General features: G+C 36.7%; 1 protein-coding gene across 5 annotated transcripts in view; it reads left to right on the top strand.

Annotated features, from left to right (window-relative positions):
* The window catches only part of LOC136035032 (uncharacterized), a 321,337-nt gene that overhangs the window by 190,348 nt on the left and 104,866 nt on the right, over nucleotides 1-26,123 (top strand). For all 5 annotated transcript variants that reach the window (XM_065716624.1, XM_065716625.1, XM_065716628.1 and 2 more), the window contains one exon: nucleotides 2,028-2,163. In XM_065716624.1, coding sequence (XP_065572696.1) covers nucleotides 2,028-2,163 — 136 coding nt within the window. The remainder of the gene's footprint in view (nucleotides 1-2,027; nucleotides 2,164-26,123) is intronic.

Genomic DNA, 26,123 nt, shown 5'->3' with positions numbered 1-26,123 from the left:
CACATTTTTTCTTTCTCCTTTTTTCTTTATGTTACTGATGATTCTCTGAATAAAATTCTCTCCGAATCTGAAACAGTTGTTCTACTGTAGCATCAATATTGTATGATTGTTCAAAAAAAAAGTTTTGTTTTTTTCTAAAAACGCTAATCAAAAATTTTTTTTTGCCAAAAAAGGGTCATGCGGGAGAACTTTTATAAATGATTTCTTAATTTTGAAAACATCTGGTCGAGTTATTGTGCTGTAATTTTTTTTTATACAATCCAAGTATTATATATATTTCAAAATTGAGTTTCTGGTACCAAAAGTTCTGTTCTTTTTTTTTTTTTGATCGGTAACATACAGTACTAATTGTCCTCGAAAGGAGACGCTTGCAGAAACTAGGGCTAGCAGACAAGGTGATTTCAAATTTTGGGTCAGATGGGAGGGGATGAAAAAAATATGGCCTTCAGTCCATCGAAAATTTTTTGCAGTAGTAGCCCCCATGTGAATTTGAAGTTGTCGCGTCTACCTCGCATTCGATAGGGAATCCATATATAGAGGCCTGCCACGTGCCGAGTGCCGGGGTCCAGATTGCAGTGCTGCAGTGCTTAAGCTATGATACACTTTTTCTTCTCATGGTCGGGGCATTAAGAGTGATTTATAAAGAACTATAGTTAAGTTATGTTTCCCAGAAATTAGAAATATTCTAAACATTTTAAATCTGAAAAAAAGTGTGGGACTTGCCAAGGAACAACACAACCTTTAGAACCAAGGAATTAAAACCACCCTTAAAACCAAAGAAAACGAAGAAATTACGTTTTTTCATAAGCTAATGAACATCCCCCTAATGGTCTCTCTCTCAATTACTCATTACTTTTTGTAGAGTTCCTACTCCTTATTCTTTTACACAGTAAAGTTTGTCTGAATGGTGTATTGTTACATCAAGCTTTTAATGTCAAATATTTAGGAAATTATAAAAATATAGGAATAATAAAGTAATAAAAATAAAAATAATAAAAATAAATAAAATTTTTAAATATTATTTAAAAATAATAAAAATATAGGAATTTAATGTCAAATATAGGAATAATAAAGGAAATTATATTGTAATGCTGTAGCAGCAAAAGTGGCGAATAGTTTGGGTCTTCTAAGAAGGCTAAGGATTGAGTTTCCACGTAGGATTCTAATGGTCCTGTACCATTCTCTTATTGGCCTGTGTGTGCTTCCTGGATGTTTGGTGCGAACCAGTTCTTTTTGTGTCAAGTTTTAAAAGGGTTTAGATTTAACATATTAAAGTTGTTCGTGTTTAAGGAGATTACATAAGAATTGAAAAATGTACTATTTTGTCGTTTGACTAAGCTAAAAGTTCTAAATGCTTATAAGTTAAGAGAATATCAACTAGCTATTTTGTTTTTCAATATTCGAATAGATACACCAGAATGTTCTTGGGAAGGTTTAGAGCTTAACTCTTTTTATCATTGTTATGGAACTAGGAATTCTTCGGGGATAGTGTCTAAGACTCAAAGCACTCAATGGAGATCTTTGTTTCTGCGTTCTGCGGGACCGCAGGTGTGGGATTCTCTTCTAAAGGGCAGGGAAGTAGCTCCAGCTTTTTTATTGGGGGTGGGGGTAGGCAAAAAGGGTCCATACCGGGATAGTCAAGGGGCATTGGCTGTATCATAGTTATTTTCTCCAAGTTATTGGAATGCAACTGCCTCCCTCACCCCCCGAACGATACCCCTGCTGAAGGCCATATGGCTAGTATAAAATATTAGCCAGTTCAAAAGTAGGTTGAAACGTTACCTTCCGGGAAGTTTTTAATGATTAGATTAAAAATTACTTATTTTATTTATTTTCTTATTTTTTTTCAGTTTTAAACTTTTTTCATTTGTAAGTTAAGTATGAATATATAGTAGTTGTAGGTTGTAAGGATGGAAACAACAATCATATACAACCCAAGGTTTTTCTTGTTGGTTATCAAGAGATTATATAACTATTGTTCTTGTTAATAAACTTGTTTATCTTATTTATTTGCCTTTCTAATTTAGCTCCATGTGTACACAAAGAACCAATAGGAGACATGTGCACGCGTGTTACTGCTGATGCCTACCTTTATTCAATGATTAGGATTGATGCAAAACCAGTGACCTGCCCATTGCCTGCGCCATCTACATTTACCTACAGGTAAGTAGGACTCAAGTAGCAAAAGAGAGCCTGTATGGAACTAACCAAAACAAAGTGACCTATTACTAACAACCTTTCTTAGCACAAAACCGCCCATGGTCACCATGAATTCTCAGTCTCCTCCACAACCCGTCCTGGGTTGTGGAGGACAAGCCGTCCTGGCCGAGTGGATTGGTGCGCTGGATTCTGGATCCTTTGTCTGAGAGGATGCGGGTTCGAATCTCAGTGTACCCAATTTTTCAGTTTGGGACGGGGATCAGTGGCGTGACTCTGTAAGCTTAGCCACAGTCGACCCAGCTCTGAATGGGTACCTGGCGAAATCTGGGGAAGGTAAACAGGAAGGGTGTGCAAAAGCACAGGATGGTTGCCCCCCCCCCATTGCACTTCCTAGCTGAAGGGCCAAGAAACGGAGATCAGCACCGCCGGTAGGGACTGTAAAGTCTAATGCCGTATCCTTTACCTTTTTACTTTTACCTTCAGTCTTTGCCCTCTCCCCCTCTCCAGGGCATTCACAATAATAAAAATAAAAAAACTGAAACATATGTGAAACAAATAATTGCATATAGAGGTTTTGGAAAATTAAACTCTTAATCCTTTTCACTGCCCTTTAACTTACAAAGCAGCCGTGAATTTCATTTTAGAAGTTAGTATTTGCTTAATGAAGTATTAGGCTATGATAATCTAAAAGATAATAAAACACAACATAAAATAACACAACATTAACATAATAAACACAGTAAAAACTGCGCAAGTATTAGAGAGGAGTGAAAACAAAAATTGTTTTGTTTTACTGCTGATAAGTAGTTTGAATTAATAGATTGAAGAAGTCTATTGAGGTCTATTAATAAAAAATCTATATTGAAAAAGGCCCAGGAAATACAATTGAAACGACTGTTTGCTAAAAACTCATTTTAGACCTTAGTTTCGCCTCAGCCTACAGCGTCACCCAGGGCATCAAATTACAAGAGTTTTATTTAACTCTTACTCTAAAAACATTTGAATAAAAAAAAATGGACCTGTTTCACTTTTTGTAATGCACTATTAAAGCAGATACGTGTAAATTAGTACATTGATTGCTACTACTGAAAAGAAGTTTTACCCTTTTTTGCCGATTAAAGGTTAAATATTTAGACTATATTACTGTTGGGGTAAAAGTTTCATTTCTGGAGAAAAAAACGAAAGTAGTCTATTTTACGAGTGGACGTAGATAAAGATAAAGTTTTACTACCGTGGAGAGGTTTTACCTATCGATGTGCTAAGAAGCAAAAGCAAAGAAGATATTTTGAATTAATGTGATTTGTTTTAAATTATAACATTCAACAAATTGCATATGATGAAAAAAAATTACATCAAATGGTAGTGTTCTTTGCTACAGGGGATGGGATGTAAACCTGACCTTCCAAAAGCAAATGCCAATTAAACACGTTTCAAAAGTGAAAAAGACCCCTATACACAGCTATGGAGATTTTTGGTTATAGAAACAAAATTTAAAAAAAGAAACGAGGGGGAAAATCAACAAAGAATAAGCTAAAATACAAGACCCAACAGCTCCGACCTGTTTTAAACTAGATTTTATATTCTTAGCATAAATAATTTTTTTTGTTCATTTTTTATATTTAGAATTTCATCTGACTCACCCAAACCATCGTACATTGGGTGATTAATTTAAAAAGAGCTTTTCTGAGGGAAGTGAAGAGCGAAGTGTTTTCAGTAAAGCGTTAGTTGCCACTTTTTAAATTAGCACTTCTGCTCAGATGGTTAAACAAATCTTTTATTGAATTCAAATTTGTTGCTTGAACTTAGGTTGACCTTCAAAAAAAGGGCTTGTTTGCTACTATTATTCTGTATCTAATATACAAAGGTTAAAATTACGTAGAAGATAATTTGCAATTTTAATGTATTTTTAATTGAGCGCCTAGCCTAAGTAATGCTTTAATTATGCCCTTTTAACCTGTTATTAGTAATGAAGTTGGTCGGACAGTGTAAAAAGAAATCACAGTGTATACTCTTTTATGAGGTTCTATAATAGTCAGTTTATACCCCAAGAACAAAAAAATTCGAGATGATCCTATCCTCCCCCTCCCAACCCTAAAAAAAGGTTAAAGAGAGTTTCAACTGGATCCCCCAGCCGTGAGACGAGACTGAGTAGACTTACCAAAGCTATAGCTTTGAAAAGAAAAGGTGCCCCCTCCACTTTAGCCAGATTCTTTATCTACATCCACTCGTAAAATAGACTACTTTTGTTTTTTTCTCCAGAAATGCAAATTTTATCAAACAGTGATATATTCTAAATATTTTACCTTTAATCGACAAAAAAAGGCGCAGCTTTGGGCTCGAATCCGTGATCGCCAGATTGAGGGTACGTCTTTGCTGTATTAATATATACTAACTAATGGGTTTCCTATAAGCATATTTTCTTTATGTAATAAATTTTGGTTAAGTAAAAATTAAGACAACCATATATATCTTCAAAAAATAGGAAAAGTAAGAAATTGTGCATTAATGAATAAGACCCCTATTCACAGCTATTCAGATTTTTCGTTGTAGAAGCAAAATTTAAAAAAAGAAACGAGGGGGGAAATCCACAAAGAACAAGCTAAAATAAGGGACCCAACAGCTCCGACCTGAGATTTAAAACAAGATTTTATATTCTTAGGATAAATAATTTGTCTATTCTTTTTATAATTTAGAATTTCATCTGACTCGCCCAAACCATCGTACATAGGGTGATTAATTTTAAAAAAAGCTTTTCTGACAGAAGTAAAGAGCGAAGTGTTTTCAGTAAAGCGTTAGTTTTCCATAATCATACAGACATAGAGAAATATCATCAGCTGGTTTATTTGCACTAGTTTTGTCGATATATGTAATATAGACTGTGAAACTACAGTTTTGTTCGTTTTAAGTTTCAACATTGATTAGTTCCTGATTTCTTTTACTTCCTGATTTAACTCTTTACTTCCTGATTAGTTATCCTGAACTATCGTTCAAAACAAATCCAATACATTGCCTTGTGTTGTCTGCTTTCCACGATATGCTTCTTATAAAAGAAACAACAACAGCAACTATAGCTAATCAGATTTAAACGTTTCACACTTAAGTACAAGTTACGTTACTTAACGTGATATGACCTAACCACTTAAAAGGCTTGAGTGTCATTTGCGCTTTACTGAAAACCATATGCATTTTGAACAGTGTGATTTTTATTTATCATCACATCAGCAACAACAAGAAAATCACGACCATAATACAGATTGTTTGAAAAAAAACTAAATATTTGTTAGAATAGTTACGTTTGTGATTTTCAGTAATTTTACTTTTTTTAATGGACACTTTTTTTTCATCAAAACATTCCCTTTGTTTAAAAAAAAGCAGTTAATTATATGATTTTATAAAAGCAAATACAAAATACATGCCTAAATAAAAACTTAAAATGAACATTCGTGATTTTGAAGTAATCTGTTTAATTCGTGAAGTAATATTTTCGATTGACAAATTAATAAATGACTGTAATGTTAGTCTTCTATACTTTTGAAAAACCAAAAAAAGCAATAGTTCAGTGCTACGTGGAAGTAATAAAAACCGTCCAAGTCCTTCAAATGAAATATAGCAGAGTATATCCTCTAAGCTGCTCCAGACTCCACTCGAGAGGGGGTATTAAGCTTCTTAGTCTCTTCAGTGCTGCTTTATTGCTTTCATTAAGATATTAATAGCATTGATGTGCTACTCTTGAGATTTATAGAAGAAGAAAATTTTCGAATATCGATATTGACTATTCAATATCAAAACCCATTAAATCTGGGAAAAGTCGTGGTTTGGATTAAGTAGGTTAAGGAATGAGGAAATAAGTAAAGATCAGTAGAATTTACGCATAATTTCTTTAGAATGGAAGAGGAAATATATGTCAGCTTCCCAGGTGTCACTAACCTGGCTTTTTTTAGGGGGGATGAGGGGCTGGACGAACAATGGTTCAACAGGTTTTATTGCCTCTCCCCTTGATTTTCAAAACACCTTTTTTGGCACGGAGAGGCACGGAGAGGTGTAGCATAAATGGGAGACAGTAACAACGGCAATCAAAGGGGTAAAATTAACCTTGACTGGGCTGCCCACTTTATTGGACAATCTGTCTTGGCTTTTTTCTACAATTGGCCATGACTTTGACTTTTACCACAACTATTCCCTTTTTGTTTCAATTCAAAAATCAACGGTCTCAATTTATTAAGACTAAAAAAAAGATTAACTACCCTTGATTCTGAAAAGTGCCTTTTTTGTGTCTTATTTTTTTAATGACTCTCGCTCTAAATTTTCATGAATTGAGATCCCGGGCAGAAGGCCTTACAGATTTTGTGGATTTGATTGAGTGTCTCTAGAGTTATAACGAATAAATTAGCCAAAGATGTTTTTCTTGGCAAACACTCAATCAAAACATAACCAGGCTCGGGTACTTTTCGATATCAAAAAGCCAGTTTTGTGGGGGATGGGGGCGTTAGGAGCAATGAGTTTAGTAACAATACCAAGTGGTTAAGTTATGTACAACGTTTCACACTTGAACAAATCCTTTCAAGCTAGGCTAAGAGATAAATCCACAAAAACTTCATAATCATAGTATAAAATCATCAAAATCCTTATAAATAAACGATTCAACAACTAAAAATATGAACTGGAAATGTAAAGTCAAGCTCTGATAAACGTGAAAGGCTTTGTAGGTAAAGTTTATCAATTTATTTCTTAAGAGTTATTAATTGCTCATCCAAAAATTCTGCTTTGTTGCTGCTGTTTTGAATTTTCCATAATGTAACACATATTTATAAAACGTAAAATTCTATATAGAAGGAACTGCCTCCGTTAAGAGACAAAATTTACTCCTTAACCCTTTCAGTCACGAATTATTTTCCTTCGATGGAAAATTCTAAAAACCAGACTGCGTGACACCTTGGGATACCTAATCATCGTCAATTTTTTTTTAGATTTTTTGGAGGAACCTTTCTATGTTTTCTAGCGTGTACTCAGTTGAGGACAGTGTGATCAACTTTGTAGTTGTTCATCAGATATAGTGAGTTTATTGAGAAGTTATAAAAAAATACTAAGCACAGACAAATTTCACTTTTTAATGTGGAACTCTTTGATGCAGTTCCTGTCCTCTTCTAGACACAATGGAACATTGCATTTCAAACACATAGTGCGAGTTTTCAACACGCATGGCGAGTTTTTACACCTACTCTGGCCCTTTACTTTTTGAGGCCAATGAGAGAATGCATCATTTTTCACTGCTGAGCACGGACGCTGAAACTTCATCTTTCTCTTGCGAGATGCTGATTCGTCTACATTTTCATGTTCGTCCTCCTCACTAGAGGTGAGAGACCTTGGGCGACCCCTTCTTCTGGGGGTCATGCCTTCAGCAGACGTAAGCGCCTCTGTTATTTCCATGCGGAAGGAGAGCAAGTCCATCGAGCGTTCTGCTTTGGCCTTCCGATCAGCTACATATTCTAGCCATGAATTGCAGATGGATAGGTCGACCATGTGGAAGATCAGTCTCATGGTCCATTTCTTAGATCTAATGAATGTTCGGTAATATGATAGTATTTGATCCATCTTGTCCACTCCGCCCATATACTGGTTATACAAGGATACAACTTGGGGCTGGTCAACCTGCAAGTAGGCTTTTGTTTGTTTACACCATCTGCGTACCTTGTTCACTGCTCCACTTCCAATCATATTCGATGCAAGGATAACTGATCTGTTGTCCATCCATTTCACCAAGCAGGTATCTCCACTACTAGCCACTACTTCACAGAATGATCCCCTTCCTCTCTTTTTCATGTCAGAATCAGTGTCCAGCCTAGCTCCCTGAAGCCTGTTGCTTCGTATAGTGCCTGTTCCGTAGAGACCCATCTCACTTAGTCTTTCCAGCAAAGCCAAAGACGTAAAGAAATTGTCGAAATAAAGTTTAGTAAATTCCACAAGCTGAAGTCGTCCAGCAAGATTCAAAACCATACCTGCTCCGAGGCCAAAGCTTTTGTACTCTTCAGCCATGTTCGTCTTTTTGCCCTGATAAATTTCAAAAGAGAGTACTCTTCCATCCGCATTACACAGCACGAAGATTTTGATGCCCCATAGGCAAGGTTTTCCCCGAATATACTGTTTGATATCAAGGTTTCCAGTAAAAGGGACCATCTGCTCGTCACAGGAGAGGTGCTCAGACGGAGAAATAGTCTGCGTTTTCTTCTGCACAATATCAATAATAGGTCGCACTTTCCAAAGACGATCCAAGTTATCAGGGTCTTTGGAAGTATTATCAACCAAGTGAACGAAGGACCGAAGGCGGGAAAATCTGTTGAAGTTCATCGTATCAGCGATGAGTGGGATGCGCGTTCGTGTACCCCAGTACATCCGGTATCGTGGGAGATTGAAAACCCCCATGGCAACGTGAATCCCAAAAAACTTCTTCATTTCGACTGCGTTAGTATCAATGGATTTTCCAGTCTTCTGGACGGAGTACAGGTTGGTTTGGTTCGCAGTGATTTCAAAAAAATCTTCTGTTAGATATTCCGCAAAATAGTTTATAGGCTCATCATGACCTGGTGCAGGTAGACTTGGGGCTGTGCTTTTATAAGCTTTATAAAAAAATTTCTTCTTCCAAACCTTGGTTCTGCCCTTCCTCGGTGGAGGCCTTACATCAACTTCCTCGCCTTCAGTTGATGCACTTTCCCTGGAACTCACTGCTGCCGTTCCTGCATTGGGTCGAGGGTCGTAATCGTCCTGCTCCTCGTCGCTATCCAGAAGGTCTGTATCGGAGATGTCACTGTCAATTTGATCAAAAATGTTCAAAATTTGCTGCTAGTTGACGCGCAAACGCCTTGGACGCTGCGAAGGACCTGAAAAAAATAGTTGTAAAACTGCACTCATTGCCCTGTTCGTCATTATTAGGATAAAGAAAACGGTGTAGAAGTGATAATAAAACATTTCTAGATACGACTTTCTTTAGCTGTTTATTTTATCTTTATTATCTTTAGCTGTTTCTTACACTATACAGATGCATCCTTTTGACCATATAGATGCACATCGTGACTTTTTATTTAATTAATTTATTTTTAACCCATATCGTTTACAAAAATGACACTTCGAAAGCTTCGATAATACACTTAGTAGTTCCTAAGATATACAGTAAGTTCCTAAGTGTATTTCGGAAAACATAGATGTAAATAGTGTATTTTGATCTAGTTTAACATACTGCTGAACATTCCTTGGAAATTTCAAACTAACAACCCACCCTTCGCCATTCCTGGGATATTGCAGATGCACCTTTTGGTAAACCTGGATGAACATCTAAATTAACCTCATCCATAGCATGCCCTAAAAGTTTTACCTTAATGCTCTCAGCCTTTTCATACTTTCAGGTTCAAACAGGCCCTTTGTCCCACTAATCACACCTTAAATGTAAACAATGGTCGACTTGCACAATTAATATCCCTTGTCAGAGGGGCATGACACCCCTAGGTCCATAGTTACTGGGCTTTTCAACTATGCTAAGAAAAAATGGCTTGGGAGTGGCTGGTTGTCCTCTAATAACTCTCAATTCCTAATCAGGATACTTGAAATTCCAATCAAATGGGTCCCCTCTTAAGTTTTTAAGACCACTCGTACCATTCGAATTGGTCTGGGGAAAACAAAAAAGAAGCAAATGCGCTGCCTATGAATTATATTTTTCATATTTTGAAGTATATATTTCAAATTGTGTGTGTTTAACAACCAAAATTAAAATATTTTTTCATCAGCCTGGTGAAAGTTTAAAAAGAATTTTAACAGAAAAATAACTGAATCTCAGGACCAAACGAGTCTTATAGTTCTATGAACAACAATCAAAGTTCTTCTTAAGGAAACAACCTAGGAAAATCATCTAGAACCCAACTTCAAATTTACAAATTTACAACCCAACTTAGCATTTACAACCCCAACAAATTACAACCCTTATTTACAACCCAACTTAGTCAAAGAAATGTACAAATTACAGCTTTTACGTTTTCCCTCTCCTTCCGAGAATTTTTCAAATAGATTTACCACGTGTAAATTCACCGTACATAGAATATTATATTTGAAAGAAACAACGAAAAAAGCAATGTAAAAATTACACGCCGCTTGCTCAGTTTGCTATGCGTTGATCACACTGTACTCGGTTGAGGACACGTAGTTTGAGAAAAATCACCTGCCCTCCAGTGTTCACGCAGTTAGTTTATTTTTGGCCACTAGATGTCTTTACTTATCTTGTCTAAGTATTAGTTGTTAGATATGGCCTTAGATTCATCCATATTCTTACACATAGACTGGAGTCTTACCTGGTTCTGCACTATTTTGAGATCCATCCATTCCTCAACTTCAAACTTTTGTATAAAATGGAGTTTTGAAGTTAGAACTTTCAAACTTTTTTCAGATTATTTCTTGATGAATGAAGCTTATGGCGCGCTAATTTGAATGCATATTTACCTGTAACATAAGACACTAGGTGGCAGATAATGGTATGTTCTCAACTGAGAACAAAATGACTGAAAGGGTTAAGATTGCATAAAGAATGTAAAGTCTAAATAATGCTAGTGGTAGAGGTTCTACGGCTTAGTGTGAACGCACAATAAGCGTTTCTCTTAAAATGAAAATTGCATTAATCTCGCTTAAATCTCAAATTAATATCTTAACCTGAGTTTAAAAGTAATGTTGAAACACCAGAGCCTATAGGTTCTACGGCTTAGTGTGAACGCACCTATAGTGTTTCTCTTAAAATTAAAATTGCGTTATCCCGTTTAAATCTCAGATTAATATCTTAACCTGAGTTTAAAAGTAATGTTGAAACTCCAGAACCTATAAACATAAATAGTACATGCTAGTGTATTTTTAAAACATTATGAAAATAATGTATATATACAAATATATATTATATAATATATAATATATATATATGTAAATATATATTTAAAACATTATCTTTGGAACCTCCATAATATAGCCAACGTCCTCACTAAGTCCCATCCCAGTGGTGGAAGCACACATAAGCCTTTTCATTATAAATTAAATATAAAAGAAACAAGTTTTTTAAAATGAAAGTAAGGAGCGACATTAAAACTTAAAATGAACAGAAAATACTCCGTATATGAAAGGGGCTTTTCCTCCTCAACGCCTCCCTCTTTACGCTAAAGTTTGGCTCTTTCTCTTAACTCTACTTTTTAAAGCAGTAAAAAACTTTAGCGGAAAGAGCGGGCGTTGAGGAGGAAAAGCCCCTTTCATATACGGAGTAATTTCTGTTCATTTTAAGTTTTAATGTCGCTTACTTCCATTTAAAAAACTTGTTTTTTTAATTTAGTTTCTGGACTTTTTTTAATTCATGCATGTTTTGATCTTGGCTCTCCGCACATAAATAATTAAAACGAAATTTGCATATTAATTTTCTTTTTGGCTAAATGGCTTTCTCATAGTTTTAATCGGAAGATTTTGAGAAAAAAGGAGAGAGGGAGGAAGCCTAGTTGCCCTCCAATCTTTTGATTACTTAAAAAGGCAACTAGAACTTAATTGTTTTACGAACATTTTCATTAGTAAAAAATATACGTAATTTACGAATTAACTTAAGTTACGAACTTCTATATTCGTATATTTTTATTGCGTATATGAGGGAATTCACCCCTCGTCGATACCTTGCTCTTTACACTAAAGCTTAAATTCTGTCCCAATTCCTTAAGAATGACCCTTGAATCACAAAGGCCGTAGAATAAATAGTTGAAATTACTAAAAATACTTTAGCGTAAAGAGCGAGGTATTACGAGGAGGTAAAACCCTCATATGCGCAATAATTTCTGCTCGTTTTAAGTTTTAATGCTGCTCCTCACTTTCAGTAGAAAAAAACTTCTCATATTTATTTTTTCATTTTTTCTTCTTCTTTTTTCATTTTTCCTGCCTCTTCTGAAATTGAGTCTCTTCCCCCATGAGAAGTTCTCCATGGAAAGATCCTCCCACGTAACCCCCCACCTCAACTCTCCCTCCCAAGCCAAAAAAATCCCCCTGAAAACGTCCGTACGCTTCCCAGTAACCATTACTATATGTAAACACAGGTCAAAGTTTGTAACTTGCGACCCCTCCCACGGGGACTGCGGGGTAGTAAGTCGTCTCCAAAGACATAGTTATTAGGTTTTTCGACTATGATGAATAAATGGTTGTCTCAGAATTTTGATCCGGTGACTTTGGGGAAAAATGAGCGTGAGAGGGGGCCTAGGTGCCCTCCAATTTTTTTGGGTCACTTAAAAAGGGCACTAGAACTTTTAATTTCCATTATAATGAGCCCTCCCGCGAAATTCTAGGACCACTGGGTCGATACGATCACCCCTGGAGAAAAAAAATATAAATAAATAAAAACGCATCCGTGATTTGTCTTCTGGCAAAAAATGCGAAATACCACATTTTTATAGATAGGAGCTTTAAACTTCTACAATAAGGTTCTCTGATACGTTGAATCTGATGGTGTTATTTTCGTTAAGATTGTAAGGCTTTTAGGGGGTGTTTTCCCCTATTTTCTAAAATGAGGCAAATTTTCTTAGGCTCTTAACTTTTGATAGGTAAGACTAATCTTGATGAAAGTTATATATTTAAAATCAACATTAAAATGCGATTTTTTTTATGTAACTATTGGTATCGAAATTCCATTTATTAGAGTTTCGGTCACTATTGAGCCGCGTCGCTCCTTACTACAGTTCGTTACCACGAACTGTTTGATGAGGTCTAGGACTCCCTTTTCATCGGTGGAATTACAAAGTGGGTTGGTAGAATTTAGAGAAAAGTGGGTCGATAGCTTCATTTATTGTGATAAGCATGCGTGCTTAATCAGGCCTTTGTGTGGGAAGGTCTCTGTATGTTACCTAACGCCACCAGCGTCCGTGGCACAGCGCCACCCTCGCCACCACTGGCCTTCACTAGGGCATGGTATCGTGGTTGAGGAGTCCCACGGGTTCTAAGAGTTCCTTGCGCACTGCTATTCTAACCAGTATGGGAACGACAAGTGTACTACCTGTTGGTGGAGTAAGTGCCACACTATTTGGGCCAAGATGCCACGACCTTTGCCGCCACTAGTAAATGTATCCTTGGAGGGGAACGAGTCCTCCGGTAGATACTACAATGATGAAAACTCTCAGTAATCTCTTCCTAACCCTACCAGGGTATGGGGAAAATAATATAATACAGTTGTTGAAAATAACTCACTTTTATTACTAATTCCAACTCCAACATTAACTCGCTAAACTCTAAACGAGGGTTGCCACTCAGCAAACAAAGAAATCACTAGATTTTAGTGATTTTTGGTTGATTTCGTAATTTTCTTCAACAATCTAGCGATCTATTGGCTGATTTTTATGTTTTAGCAGTATAAAAAATCATTATAAAATAGTGGTACATCACCAGAGGTCGCAACCCTGCTCTTGTCGAGAACTAGCTCAAAAAGTGTATATGCATAAAAGATGTGAAGTCGCCTCTTTCATCATCGTGTGACGCGGGGGGCTAATAAAATCAATGGAGACCCAAAATTGGACTTGCTTTACGCATAAATTATATTTGAATGAGATTTACCTAGGTCGTAAACCGATAAGTTATCTTTTGAAAAGATAAATCTCTAACTTTTAGTACAAAGATAAGGATCCATAAAAGTCTTGTAACTTTCTTTTTTTCGTTTTTTTTTTACCTGCAGGAAACATGGTTTGCAAAATACAAGACAATAAATCCATGTAATCGTCACCCTCTACTATTGGGAGGTAAAAGTTAAAATCATCCTCTTTTCTATCAACAAGTGAAACATTTAAAAACTATAATGTTTATTTTTTTAAAAATTAGGAATTCTCCTTTTTCAAACTCCTTATGTACATTGAAAATGTTTCCAAATATTGGGAACCTTTTGAAGAGAAAATTGCAGTGAAGTACTTGAAAAATCCCTTGCTTTGTATTTGAAGTATAGTTCCATAAAAAGTATATTTCTTGTTTTGTCAATATTCCATCAGTGTTAAACAAGTCCCAGGTCCATTTAAGAGACTATTCTTTTTTACTTATTTTGATAGCTAAAGGCGTTATTTTTTTCTTTTCTTTTGTCTTGGACATAACAAAGATAACCCGATATGACACGTACAAAAAAGATCGATTTTCAACTATTGTTCTTCTCATTTAAAGCGAAAACTTTTTAAACTAATTTTAAGTTGGACTACAAAATTCTAGTGTCTCTTAAGATTTGGCCATGCTTCTGTTGACTGAAGAGGGATATTTGTTTAGCAAAGCTAGAGCCAATTCGACTATCCACAATCAAGGATATTAAGGTCGTAATAAAAGCCGAATAGAGTTTAATTCACGCATTTTTTGTGGACCTTCGAATTAAAGCTAAACCTATTCCACGTTTTTAAAGCTGAAGCGGTGTTCACAATGCGTACGTAATTTTCTAATTCAAGTGGTTAAGTTACGTCACGTTAAGCATAACCTTTTATACTTTAACAAGTCCTTTCACATTAGGCTAACGTAAAAATTCGTAAAACTATCAGGATCATGGCTAAATTTATCATAATCACCATATGCAAGCTACCCCAAAAAAAAAAAAATGTGGAATAGAGATGGAAATTCAAGCTTTGATGATGATCTGATGGTTATTGGAGCAAGATGTCTTTTGATAAAAACAAGAGCTAAGAGCTCATATGGCACTTGTGACGAGGCGAGAAGAGCTAAGAGCCAAGAGATCATATGGTATGAGCTCTAACAAAATTCTATGAATCAATAGATTGATTTAAAAAGGAAAATATGAGGCTTAATGCCGGTCAGGATTTAAAATAAGAGCTCTGAGTCACGATGTCCTTCTAAATATCAAAATTCATCAAGATCCGATCACCCACTCGTAAGTTATAAATATCTAATTTTTCCTCTCCCTTTAGCCCCCCAGATGGTCGAATTTGGGAAAACGACTTTATCAAGTCAAATTGTGCAGCTCCCTGACACGCCTATCAATTTTCATCGTTCTAGCACGTCCAGAAGCACCAAACTCGCCAAATCACTGAACCCCTCCCCCCAAATCCCCCAAAGAGACCAAATCCAGTACGATTCTGTCAATCACGTATCAAGGACATTTGTTTATTCTATCCACCAAGCTTCATCCCGATTCCTACACTCCAAGTGTTTTTCCAAGATTTCCCCCTCCAACTCCCCCCAATGTCAAACGATCTGGTCGGTATTTGAAATGAGAGCTCTGAGACATGAATTCTTTCTAAAAATCAAATTTCATTAAGATCCGATCATCTATTCGTAAGATAAAAATACCCCAATTTTCACATTTTCCAAGAATTCCGGTTTCACCCTCCAACTCCCCCCAACGTCACAGGATCTGGTCGGAATTTAAAATAAGGACTTTAAAGCACAAGATCCTTTTAAATATCAAATTTCATTAAGATCTGGTCACCCTTTCGTAAGTTACAACTACCTCAATTTCAAAATTACCCCTCTCCAATTCCACCAAAGAGAGCAGATCTGGTCCGGTTATGTCAGTCACGTATCTTAGACAGGTTTTTATTCTTCCCATCCAGTTTCATCCTGATCTCACCGCTTTAAGTATTTTCTAAGATTTCCGATCCCCCCAACTGCCCTCCCCCCAATTACGCTTGATCCGGTTGAGATTTAAAATAAGAGTTCTGAGTTACGAGGTCCTTCTAAATATGAAGTTTCATGAAGATCCGATCACTCCTTCGTAAGTTAAAAATACGTCATTTTTCTTATTTTTCAGAATTAACCCCCCCCCCCCCAATAGATCGGATCCGTTCCAATTATGTAAATCACGTATGTAAGACTTCTGCTTATTTTTCCCACCAAGTTTCATCCCGATCCCTCCAATCTAAGCGTTTTCCATGATTTTAGGTTCCCCCACCCAAAACTTTCCCCAACGTCAGCAGATCCAGTCAGGATCTAAAATAAGAGCTCTGAGACACGATATCCTTCTAAATATCAAATTTCATTGAGATCCGATAGCCCGTTCGTAAGTTAAAAGTACCTCATTTTTTCTAATTTTTCAGAATTAACCCCTCCCCCAACTACCCCAAAGAGAGCGGATCTGTTCCGGCTATGTCAATCATGTATCTAGGACTCGTGATTATTTTTTCCACCAAGTTTCATCCCGATTCCTCCACTCTAAGTGTTTTTTAAGTTTTAGGTTTCCCCCTCCCAACTCCCCCCTCCTATGTCACCAGATCTGGTCGGGTTTAAAATAAGAGCTCTGAGCCACGATATTCTTCTAAATATCAAATTTCATTGAGATCCGATCACCCGTTCGTTAGTTAAAAATACCTAATTTTTTCTAATTTTTCAGAAATACCCCCCCCCCCAACTATCCCAAAGAGAGCGGATCCGTTCCGTTTATGTCAATCATGTATTTAGCACTTGTGTTTATTTTTCCACCATGTTTCATACCGATCCCTCCACTCTAAGTGTTTTCCAAGTTTTAGGTTTCCCCCTCCCAACTCCCCGCCCCCATCACCAGATCCGGTCGGGATTTAAAATAAGAGCTCTAAGACACGATATCCTTCTAAACATCAAATTTCATTGAGATCCGATCACCCGTTCGTAAGTTGAAAATACCTCATTTTTCTAATTTTTAAGAATTACTACCCCCCCCCCCCAATTACCCCAAAGAGAGCAAATCAGTTCCGATTATGCCAATCATGTATCTGGGACTTGCGCTTATTTTTCCCATCAAGTTTCATCCCAATCCCTTGACTCTAAGTGTTTTCCAAGATTTTAGGTTTCCCCCCTCCGACTCCCCCCAATGTCATCAAATCCGGTCGGGATTTAAAATAAGAGCTCTGAGACACAATATCATTCCAAACATTAAATTTCATTAAGATCCCATCACCCATTCATAAGTTAAAAATACTTCATTTTTTCTATTTTTTCACAATTAACCGGCCCCCCACTCCCCCCAGATGGTCAAATTGGGAAAACGACTATTTCTAATTTAGGCTGGTCCCGTTCCTGATACGCCTGCCAAATTTCATCGTCCTAGCTTACCTGGAAGTGCCTAAAGTAGCAAAACCGGGACCGACAGACAGACAGACAGACAGACCGACAGAATTGGCGATTGCTATATGTCACTTGGTTAATACCAAGTGCCATAAAATGGGTGTCAAAGACCCTCTAGGAGAAGATTCTTAATTTATCTTCAAAATGTGTTAATTTTCACATCCAGAAGTTCCATTTTGCTGCTACTATGTTGACTTTTCCATAACGTAGCATGAACTTACTTAATGTAAAATTATATAAAAAGTTTGAGTCTACTTGGCACTATCGACATTAGAGAAACAGTTTGCTCCATAACATTACATAACGTAAGGCAGAGTCCTAAATTATGCTAATAAGATAAGTTCCACAGTGTAGTGTGAAAGCACCATTATGCTTCGTGGTTTAGTTCCAGGCCTTGCTTCTTTAGCTGGATCAAACAGTTCGTGGTAACGAACTGTAGTAGGGAGCGACCCGGCTCAATAGTAGCCAAAACTCTAAAAAATGGAATTTTGCAATCCAATAGCTACATAAAAAAAATCGCATTTTAATGCTGATTTCAAATCTATAACTTTCATCGAGATTAGTCTGACCTATCAAAAGTTTAGAGCCTGAGAAAATTTGCCTCATTTTAGAAAATAGGTGAAAACACCCCCTAAAATTCATACAATCTTAACGAAAATCACACCATCAGATTCAGCGTATCAGAGAACCTTATTGTAGAAGTTTCAAGCTCCTATCTACAAAAATGTGGAATTTCGCATTTTTTTGCCAGAAGACAAATCACGGAAGCGTGTTTATTTGTTTTTTTTCCCCAGGGGTGATCGTATCGACCCAGTCGTCCTAGAATGTTGCGGGAGGGTTCATTCTAACGGAAATTAAAAGTTCTAGTGCCCTTTTTAAGTGAACAAAAGAATTGGAGGGCACCTAGGCCCCCTCCCACGGTCATTTTTCCCAAAAGTCACCGGATCAAAATTCTGAGATAGCCATTTTATTCACCATAGTCAAAAAACCTAATAACTATGTCTTTGGGGACGACTTACTACCCCGCAGTCTCCCTGGAAGGGGTTGCAAGTTACAAACTTTGACCTGTGTTTACATATAGTAATGGTTACTGGGAAATGTACGGACGTTTTCAGGGGGATTTTTTTTGGTTTGGGAGGGAGAGTTGATGTGGGGGAGGGGGGTTACGCGGGAGGATCTTTCCATGGAAAAACTTCTCATGGGGGAAGAGACTTTCAATGAAGGGGGCGCAGGATTTTTTTGCATTATTTAAAAACAAGGAAAAAATAAAGTAAAAAATTAAATATGAAAAGTTTTTTCTACTGAAAGTGAGGAGCAGTATTAAAACTTAAAACGAGAAGAAATTATTCCGCATATGAGGGGTTTACCTCCTCGTAATACCTCGCTCTTTACGCGAAAGTATTTTTAGTAATTTCAGCTATTTATTCTACGGCCTTTGTGATTCAAGGGTCATTCTTAAGGAATTGGGACAGAATTTGAGCTTTAGTGTAAAGAGCGAGGTATCGACGAGGGGTGAACTCCCTCATATATGCAATAAAAATATACGAACATAGACGTTCGTTACGTAAGTTAATTCGTAAATTACGAATATTTTTTAGTAATGAAAATGTTCGTAAAACATAAAAGTTCTAGTTGCCTTTTTAAGTAATCAAAAAATTAGAGGGCAGCTAGGCTTCCTCCCTCTCTCCTTTTTTCTCAAAATCTTCCGATTAAAACTATGAGAAAGCTATTTAGCCAAAAAGAAAATTAATATGCAAATTTCGTTTTAATTATTTATGTGCGGAGAGCCAAGATCAAAACATGCATGAATTAAAAAACGTCCAGAAATTAAATAAAAAAACAAGATTTTTTAAATGAAAGTGAGGAGCGACATTAAAACTTAAAACGAACAGAAATTACTCCGTATATGAAAGGGGCTTTTCTTCCTCAACGCCCCGCTCTTTACGCAAAAGTTTTTTCCTTTTTTAAAAAGTAGGGCTAAGAGAAAGAGTCAAACTTTATCGTACAGAGGGAGGCGTTGAGGAAGAAAAGCCCCTTTCATATACGGAGTAATTTCTGTTCGTTTTAAGTTTTAATGTCGCTCCTTACTTTCATTTAAAAAAACTTGTTTTTTTTATTTAATAATAAACAACAACTAAAATTAAGTGAGATAAATATTTGACAGAAGCTTCAGCTTAAAAGCGGAATATTCGCTTAAAATTAGGTAACATACCTTGAACTTGAAGCAAAATAGAATGTCCATCAGTAAGTTAAATTTCGAGTCCTGGAACACGCGTGAAAGTAAATCATTACACTGTTGAACACTCAGCAGTTTAGGTCAGTAATCGAATATTTCACATATTCCGCATACGGTGATGTACTTTGCTTGAGACCCCGAGGAATTTAAATAAACTCAAAAATATGTGTACTCCCTATACAGAAAAATAAAAAACAAGCTAAAATATCTAGAGTTTTCTTAATCTCTTTTGAAACTACGGTCTAAAGTCCCGTCTATAATCATTTAATTGCAAGACCGCAGAAAATTCTTTAAATAGGATTTTTATTAATAGGGAACAACTTTTTTTTATGAAACAACAGTAAAGTAAAATTGTAATGTAATTTATTAATGGGAAAATACGCACCTTTCAAGAAAGTAGTGAAAGCATCAACAAAGAACTTTATTAATAGGAAAACAAAACACTAAAGACAAAGCATACATGGCTAAGGGGGGATTTTGTTACTGTTGACGGAAGATGACGAGGGAAAAATACTCCCCTACCTATTTGATGAGCATAAAGTTCTTTTTCGGCCAATATCAATTTTAAGACACTTCCACACAGGAGGTGTGATGTGATTTACCACTGAATAACTATGCTCCTTATAATCATAGGTAGCGCAATAACGCTGCCTAAGTAAAGAGCAATGTGGGCACAATTTTCTTTCCTTCCCGGGGCACTTCCGTATAGAAGGAGTTTTCGTAAAAACTTCGAAAGTTACTCGTTCGATTGGAAATTGAAAGTTCTAGTGCCCTTTATAAGAGTTGGAAGTTATTAGAGAACAAACAGCCCCTCCCCTCCACGCCCGTCATTTCCCCTGTCACATTCGATCAAATGTTTAGATAGCCATTTGTTCAGCATAGTTAAAAGGGTGGCCGGTGTTAACCCCCACACCTGGCGATTACCCTCCCCCCGGAAAATACTCCCTCCTCGCGGGAAATACCACCCGGCATATTTTCCGTGGGGGGCATTTACCTGGAGGGGAATTGTCGTAGGGTTGTTTTCCCCGGGGGTATTTTCTGGTGGGGAGGTATTTGACGGAGGGGGGTAAAACGCCTAGAACCAGTTGAAAGGTCCAGTAATCTTTTCTTTAGGGATGACATCCCCCCACACACGGTCCTCAGGGAAAGGGCTATAAGCTATACTAGTCGCCCATTATTAAAATATAAGGTTTTATGGAAGAGGTGGTCGTATAAACTTCGGTATAAACTATAAACTAAAAGTGAGAAACGAGCCCCCCCCCTCTCTGCACGTCCATCATTTTCCAAAACAAACATCCAATCAAAAATTTGAGATATTTGTTTTCATTAGCATTGTTTAAATATCCAGTAATTACGCCTTTAAGGATGTCACTCCGCCCTTCTCCCCACGTCCCTCAGGATAAAGGCTGTAAGTGAGGGAATTCGTTCATTGTTTTCATATAGTATATAATATTGAGAAAGGTATGCATGTTTGGCATTAACTTTTCACAGCAATAAAGGGCTTTCAGGTGAGCCTTTCAGAGAATGTAGAAGGTAGTGTTGAACCAAGTGAAAACACGTTATGTGTAAATGGGTTGTCAAAAGGGTGTAACTCAGGAATGGCTGTGTATACGATTTAGATATCCCAGAAAATGATAAGAGAGATGAATAATTGACGAAATAGGCAATATTTGGATGTTATTACTACTGCTACAACAACCACCACTACTACTGCAACCACTGCAATTACTACTACTACTACCATTACTACAACTAAGATTACTGCTACTGTAACCTGTATCATAAGACGTATCTCAAGAATGGATTCTGTATGCAGATTAACTAAAAAAAAAGAGTTTTTTGTTTAGGTGCAATGAAGGAGCGACATTAAAACTTAAAATGAACAGAAATTATTTCGTATATGAAAAGGGTTGTCCCCTCCTCAACGCCCCACTTTTTATGCTAAATTTTGGCTCTTTCTCATAACTCTACTTTTTAAAACAATAAAAAACTTTAGCGTAAAGAGCGAGGCGTTGAAGATGGGACAACCCCTTTCATATACGGAATAATTTCTGTTCGTTTTAGGTTTTAATGTCGCTCCTTACTTGCATTTGAAAACTTGTTTTATAGTTTCGATCTGACGATTTTGATAAAAAAGGGGGTGGGGAATTGGGCCTAGTTGCCCTGCAGTTTTTGGTTACTTAAAAAGGCAACTAGAACTTTTTAAGAACATTTTTATTATTAATAAATATATGTGACTTACGAATTCACTTACGTAACGAACTTCTATATTTATATATTTTTAATACGTATATGAGGTGGTTCGCCCCCTCATCAATAACTCGTGATTTACACTAAAGCTTGAATTTTGTACCAATTCTTTAAGAATGACCCCTGAATCACAAAGGCCGTAGAATCAACAGTTGAAATTACTAATAGTACTTTAGCGTAAAGAGCGAGGTACTGCAGTGGAGACGAACCCCCTTATACACGCAATAATTTCTGTTCGTTTTAGGTTCTAATGCTGCTCCTTACTTCCAGCTGAAAAAAAACTTTTTTCTCTCATTGTTCTTTTTTTAATGCTAGAAAATCCTGTCGCCCTTTCAGGGAAATTATCTTCACTCATGATAAACTCCTTCATGGAGAGATCCTCCCACGTAACACCCTCCCCTTCGCCCCTCCCCCCTTCAACGCGAAAAAAATCTCAATCAATATCTCAAAGCAATATCTCAAGAATAGCTGGGGGTATTACGTTGAAACAACAGCAAAATAAAATAAAATGGAAACAATAAATAGGAAAAAATTCACAAAAGGAAAAACAAATAACATCTCAGCTACTTTCACACTACAATTAAGCTAAAAAATTAAGTGGAAAGTCGACAATATTTTCTCGACGCTTGTAAAACCTAGCCACAAGCTAGTCCATTTTGAGGAAATATCGATAAAACCATAACTACTCGAAATGTACCGGTTGCGAGTCCAGAGCGGCAACTGCAGAAAATATTTGCAAAAACGGAAGAATAAAGATCTAATTTTCTTCCGCTCAGATATTATGAAAAAACTCTTCAAAGGGACCAAGAAATACTTGCGGTGTAAAAAAAAAGTGTTGTAAAGTCTGTCCAGGGTTATTTTGCGAACCTGGCCTTTAACTCGAGAAAGCACCCCATACGATTTTCTAAGCTTTTCTTTCAAAGCCGAGATAATGAGTGTTTTAGTATTTTTAACATTTGATCCAAACGGAAGACCTAAGTAATTCAGAGAGGACGATGTAGAAAAAGTTTTTGGGCCAAAATTGATAGTAACGGAAGGCTGTTGAGACGAACCGTAGACGAGAAGCTCAGTTTTAGAGGGGGCGACTTGAAGCCCAATCTCACTAAGACCAGAGGAAACTGTATGAATTGTATTTTGGAGAACCTGGAGATCATCTGATAATAGAAGGATATCGTTTGCGTAACAGAGATGGCTGACATCAATATAGGGCTTTATTAGAAATGGAGGAATATTTTAATAACGGTTCTAATGGCATTATTGAAAAGAGCTGGACTAAGCACAGAGCCATGTTTAACAACTTTCGGAAGTGATGGATTTGTTCAGCTGGCGACCTAGCAGCGCCCGTATAGACGCATTGCCATACCAATTCCATAACAGACGGCAGAGAGAAGGGTTTATTCCACTTCTCAATAGAGAAAAAATAGATTGTGAACGGATAATGGAATCGAACTGTTTGTGTCAGCATTGAAAATTATTGAAAAAGTTTTTTCCAGTATGCAAATAGCAATCCAAATTAGGGACTCTTATAGAAAAAAAAAAAAGATATAAAATATTATTTTCTATTTCCATGAAAAGACTAAACGAACAGAAATTGGTTTTTAGAACTTTTTCACAAAATAAGTTTTTCAAAGAAAAAGTAAAGAGCTCTATTAAGCCAAAAATAAGCAGAAATAAAGTCAAATAATATTTGAAGCGTAAAACTACCACAAATGAGCATGAATAAATAAATGAAACACAAAACAAACAGAAATTACAATTAATAACCGAGTCAAACTCAAAAGGAGCAGAAATTAACAGTAGTAGGGCTGACCACCCCCATGCCTTCTCAAGACCAGAACATAATTTGCAATTTACCGAAAACAAAATGCATTTCAAATATTTCAATTTTTTATGTGATAAATAAAAAGATATTAAGACTTTAAGGAATAAATATCAGTATATATATATTAAACTGACAATCTACGTTCGTTGTTTTTTTTTTTTTTTTTTTTTTTTTTTTTTTTTTTTTTTTTTTTTTTTTTTTTTTTTTTTCTTAAAAGTGAGTTAGGTCCTATTTAATTCGGCTATATTTTCTCCTGAAGGGTTTTTGTTTCCGTATTAGCTCATTTATTTGTTTTATAGATTCCTATATTGTTTATTGGTTATGTCCTTCTGTGTCTTTTTGTCGAAATAAGTGCCAAGACCATACTGGCTGGACATTATAGATGATAGGTTTCATTTCACGGATTGAAAACAAATTTCCTTGTTGAGATTTTATTTTCCTTTGCTGATGTTTTTCGTTTTTTCATCTTTTCTTTTATCTTTGTTCTTTTCGTAATTTTCGTTTCAAACACGCACACGCACACACTCACCCATATATACACACACACGCACACACACACACACACACACACACACACACACACACACACACACACACACACACACACACACACACACACACACACACACACACACACACACACACACACACACACACACACACACACACACACACACACACACACACACACACACACACACACACACACACACACACACACACACACACACACACACACACACACACACACACACACACACACACACACACACACACACACACAGTTGCATATATATTACACATATTACAAAACTATATCTATATACACTACTTTATTTCCACTTGAATAAATTCATTTCTTGAGGGATGCTGAAATTCGAGTTCTCTTTTGCCATACGCTGTTAAACAATCCCATAGTATTGAATTTTTGCTTTGAAACATTGCACGATATTGAATTACCAAGTGTTAGTGTATACAGCCGATATTTGAAAGTTCCATTATTGAAGCGTTTTCCTTTTTTATGTCACTTGGTATTTACCAAGTGATATATAGCGATCGCGATTTCTGTCTGTCGGTCCCGGCACCAGACCAGATTAAATTAGTAATATTCGTTTACCTGATTCGACCATCTTGGGGGGAGTGGAGGGACGGTTAATTTAGAAAAAATTGAAAAATTAGGTATTTTCAACTTCCGCACGGGTGATTGGATCTTAATGAAATTTGATATATAGAAGGACCTCGTGTCTCAGAGCTCTTATTTTAAATCCCGACTGGATCAGGTGATATTGGGGGAGTTGGAGGGGGAAAATTTTTCTATCCGTCGGTCTGTCGGTCTGTCTGTCAGTCCCGGTTTTGCTAGTTCGGGCACTTCCAGATATGCTAGGACGTTGAAAGTAGGCAGGCGTATCAGGGACCAGACCAGATTAAATTAGAAATATTCGTTTCCCCGATTTGATCATCTTGGGGGGAATGGAGAGACGGTTAATTCGGAAGAATTAGAAAAAATGAGGTATTTTTACTTACGGACGGGTGATCGGATCTTAATGAAATTTGATGTTTAGAAGGACCTCTTGTCTCAAAGCTCTTATTTTAAATCCCGACCGGATCTGGTAACATTGGGGGTTGGAGCAGAAACTGGAAATCTTGGAAAATGCTTTGAGTGGAGAGATCGGGATGAAAGTTGGTGGGAAGAATAAGCACAAGTCCTAGATACATGATTGACATAATCGGATCGGATCTGCTCTCTATGGTGGAGTTGAAAGAGGGGGTTGGGTAATTAATAAAACTTGATATATAGAAAGATCTCATTTCTCAGGTGCTCCATTTTCAATTCGGATCGGATCCGGGGACTTAGGAGGTTGGAGGAGGGAAAAGGAAATCTTGGAAATTGGAAACCTTGGAAAACTCTTAGAGTGGAGAGATCGGGATGAAACTTGACGGGAATATTAAGCACAAGTTCTAGATACCTGATTGACATAACCGGACCAGATTCGCTTTCTTTAGGGGAGTTGGGGGGATTTCTAGTCCTTTGGTGAGTTCGAGAATAAGTACAAGCTATAGATACGTGATTGACATAAGCGGACCAGATCCGATCTCTTTGAGGGAGTTGGAGGGATTTCCAGTGCTTTGGCGAGTTCGGCGTTTCTTGACGTGTTAGGACGATAAAATCGATAACTCTAGTACCGAGTCTAATTTTAGATTCCGACCTCGTCACAAATGCCATATGAGCTCTTGGCTCTTGTTATTCTTCAAAAGGAAATGTTATATAGAAAATCCACTATTTCATTTTTTTTTGCATTATGAATTAATGTTGTGGTTAATGGCTACCAGCAAAACCAGCATTTAAGGAAAATAAATAAAAAATGAAGGGGGGCAATTTGTTTTTTGCCCCCACCCCTCTGAACCGGTTTTACTATTTCACTTGCAGTTTCTGTATTTTTTTTAAATTGTTACCCCCTTCCCCTGAGATGTTTGCCCCCAAAAACTTCTTCCGGGACATTTAACCAAGAAGAAAGAGAAACAAAACATGAAGGTTAGCCATAATAATAATAATAATAAATGTAAAAAAAAACTAATAAATGAAAAAAAAGC

This window comes from Artemia franciscana, chromosome 13, assembly GCF_032884065.1.
Source record: "Artemia franciscana chromosome 13, ASM3288406v1, whole genome shotgun sequence".
Taxonomy (NCBI): Eukaryota; Metazoa; Arthropoda; class Branchiopoda; order Anostraca; family Artemiidae; genus Artemia; species Artemia franciscana.
Note: the sequence above shows the minus strand (reverse complement) of the source record. Positions and strands in the feature narration are given on the sequence as shown.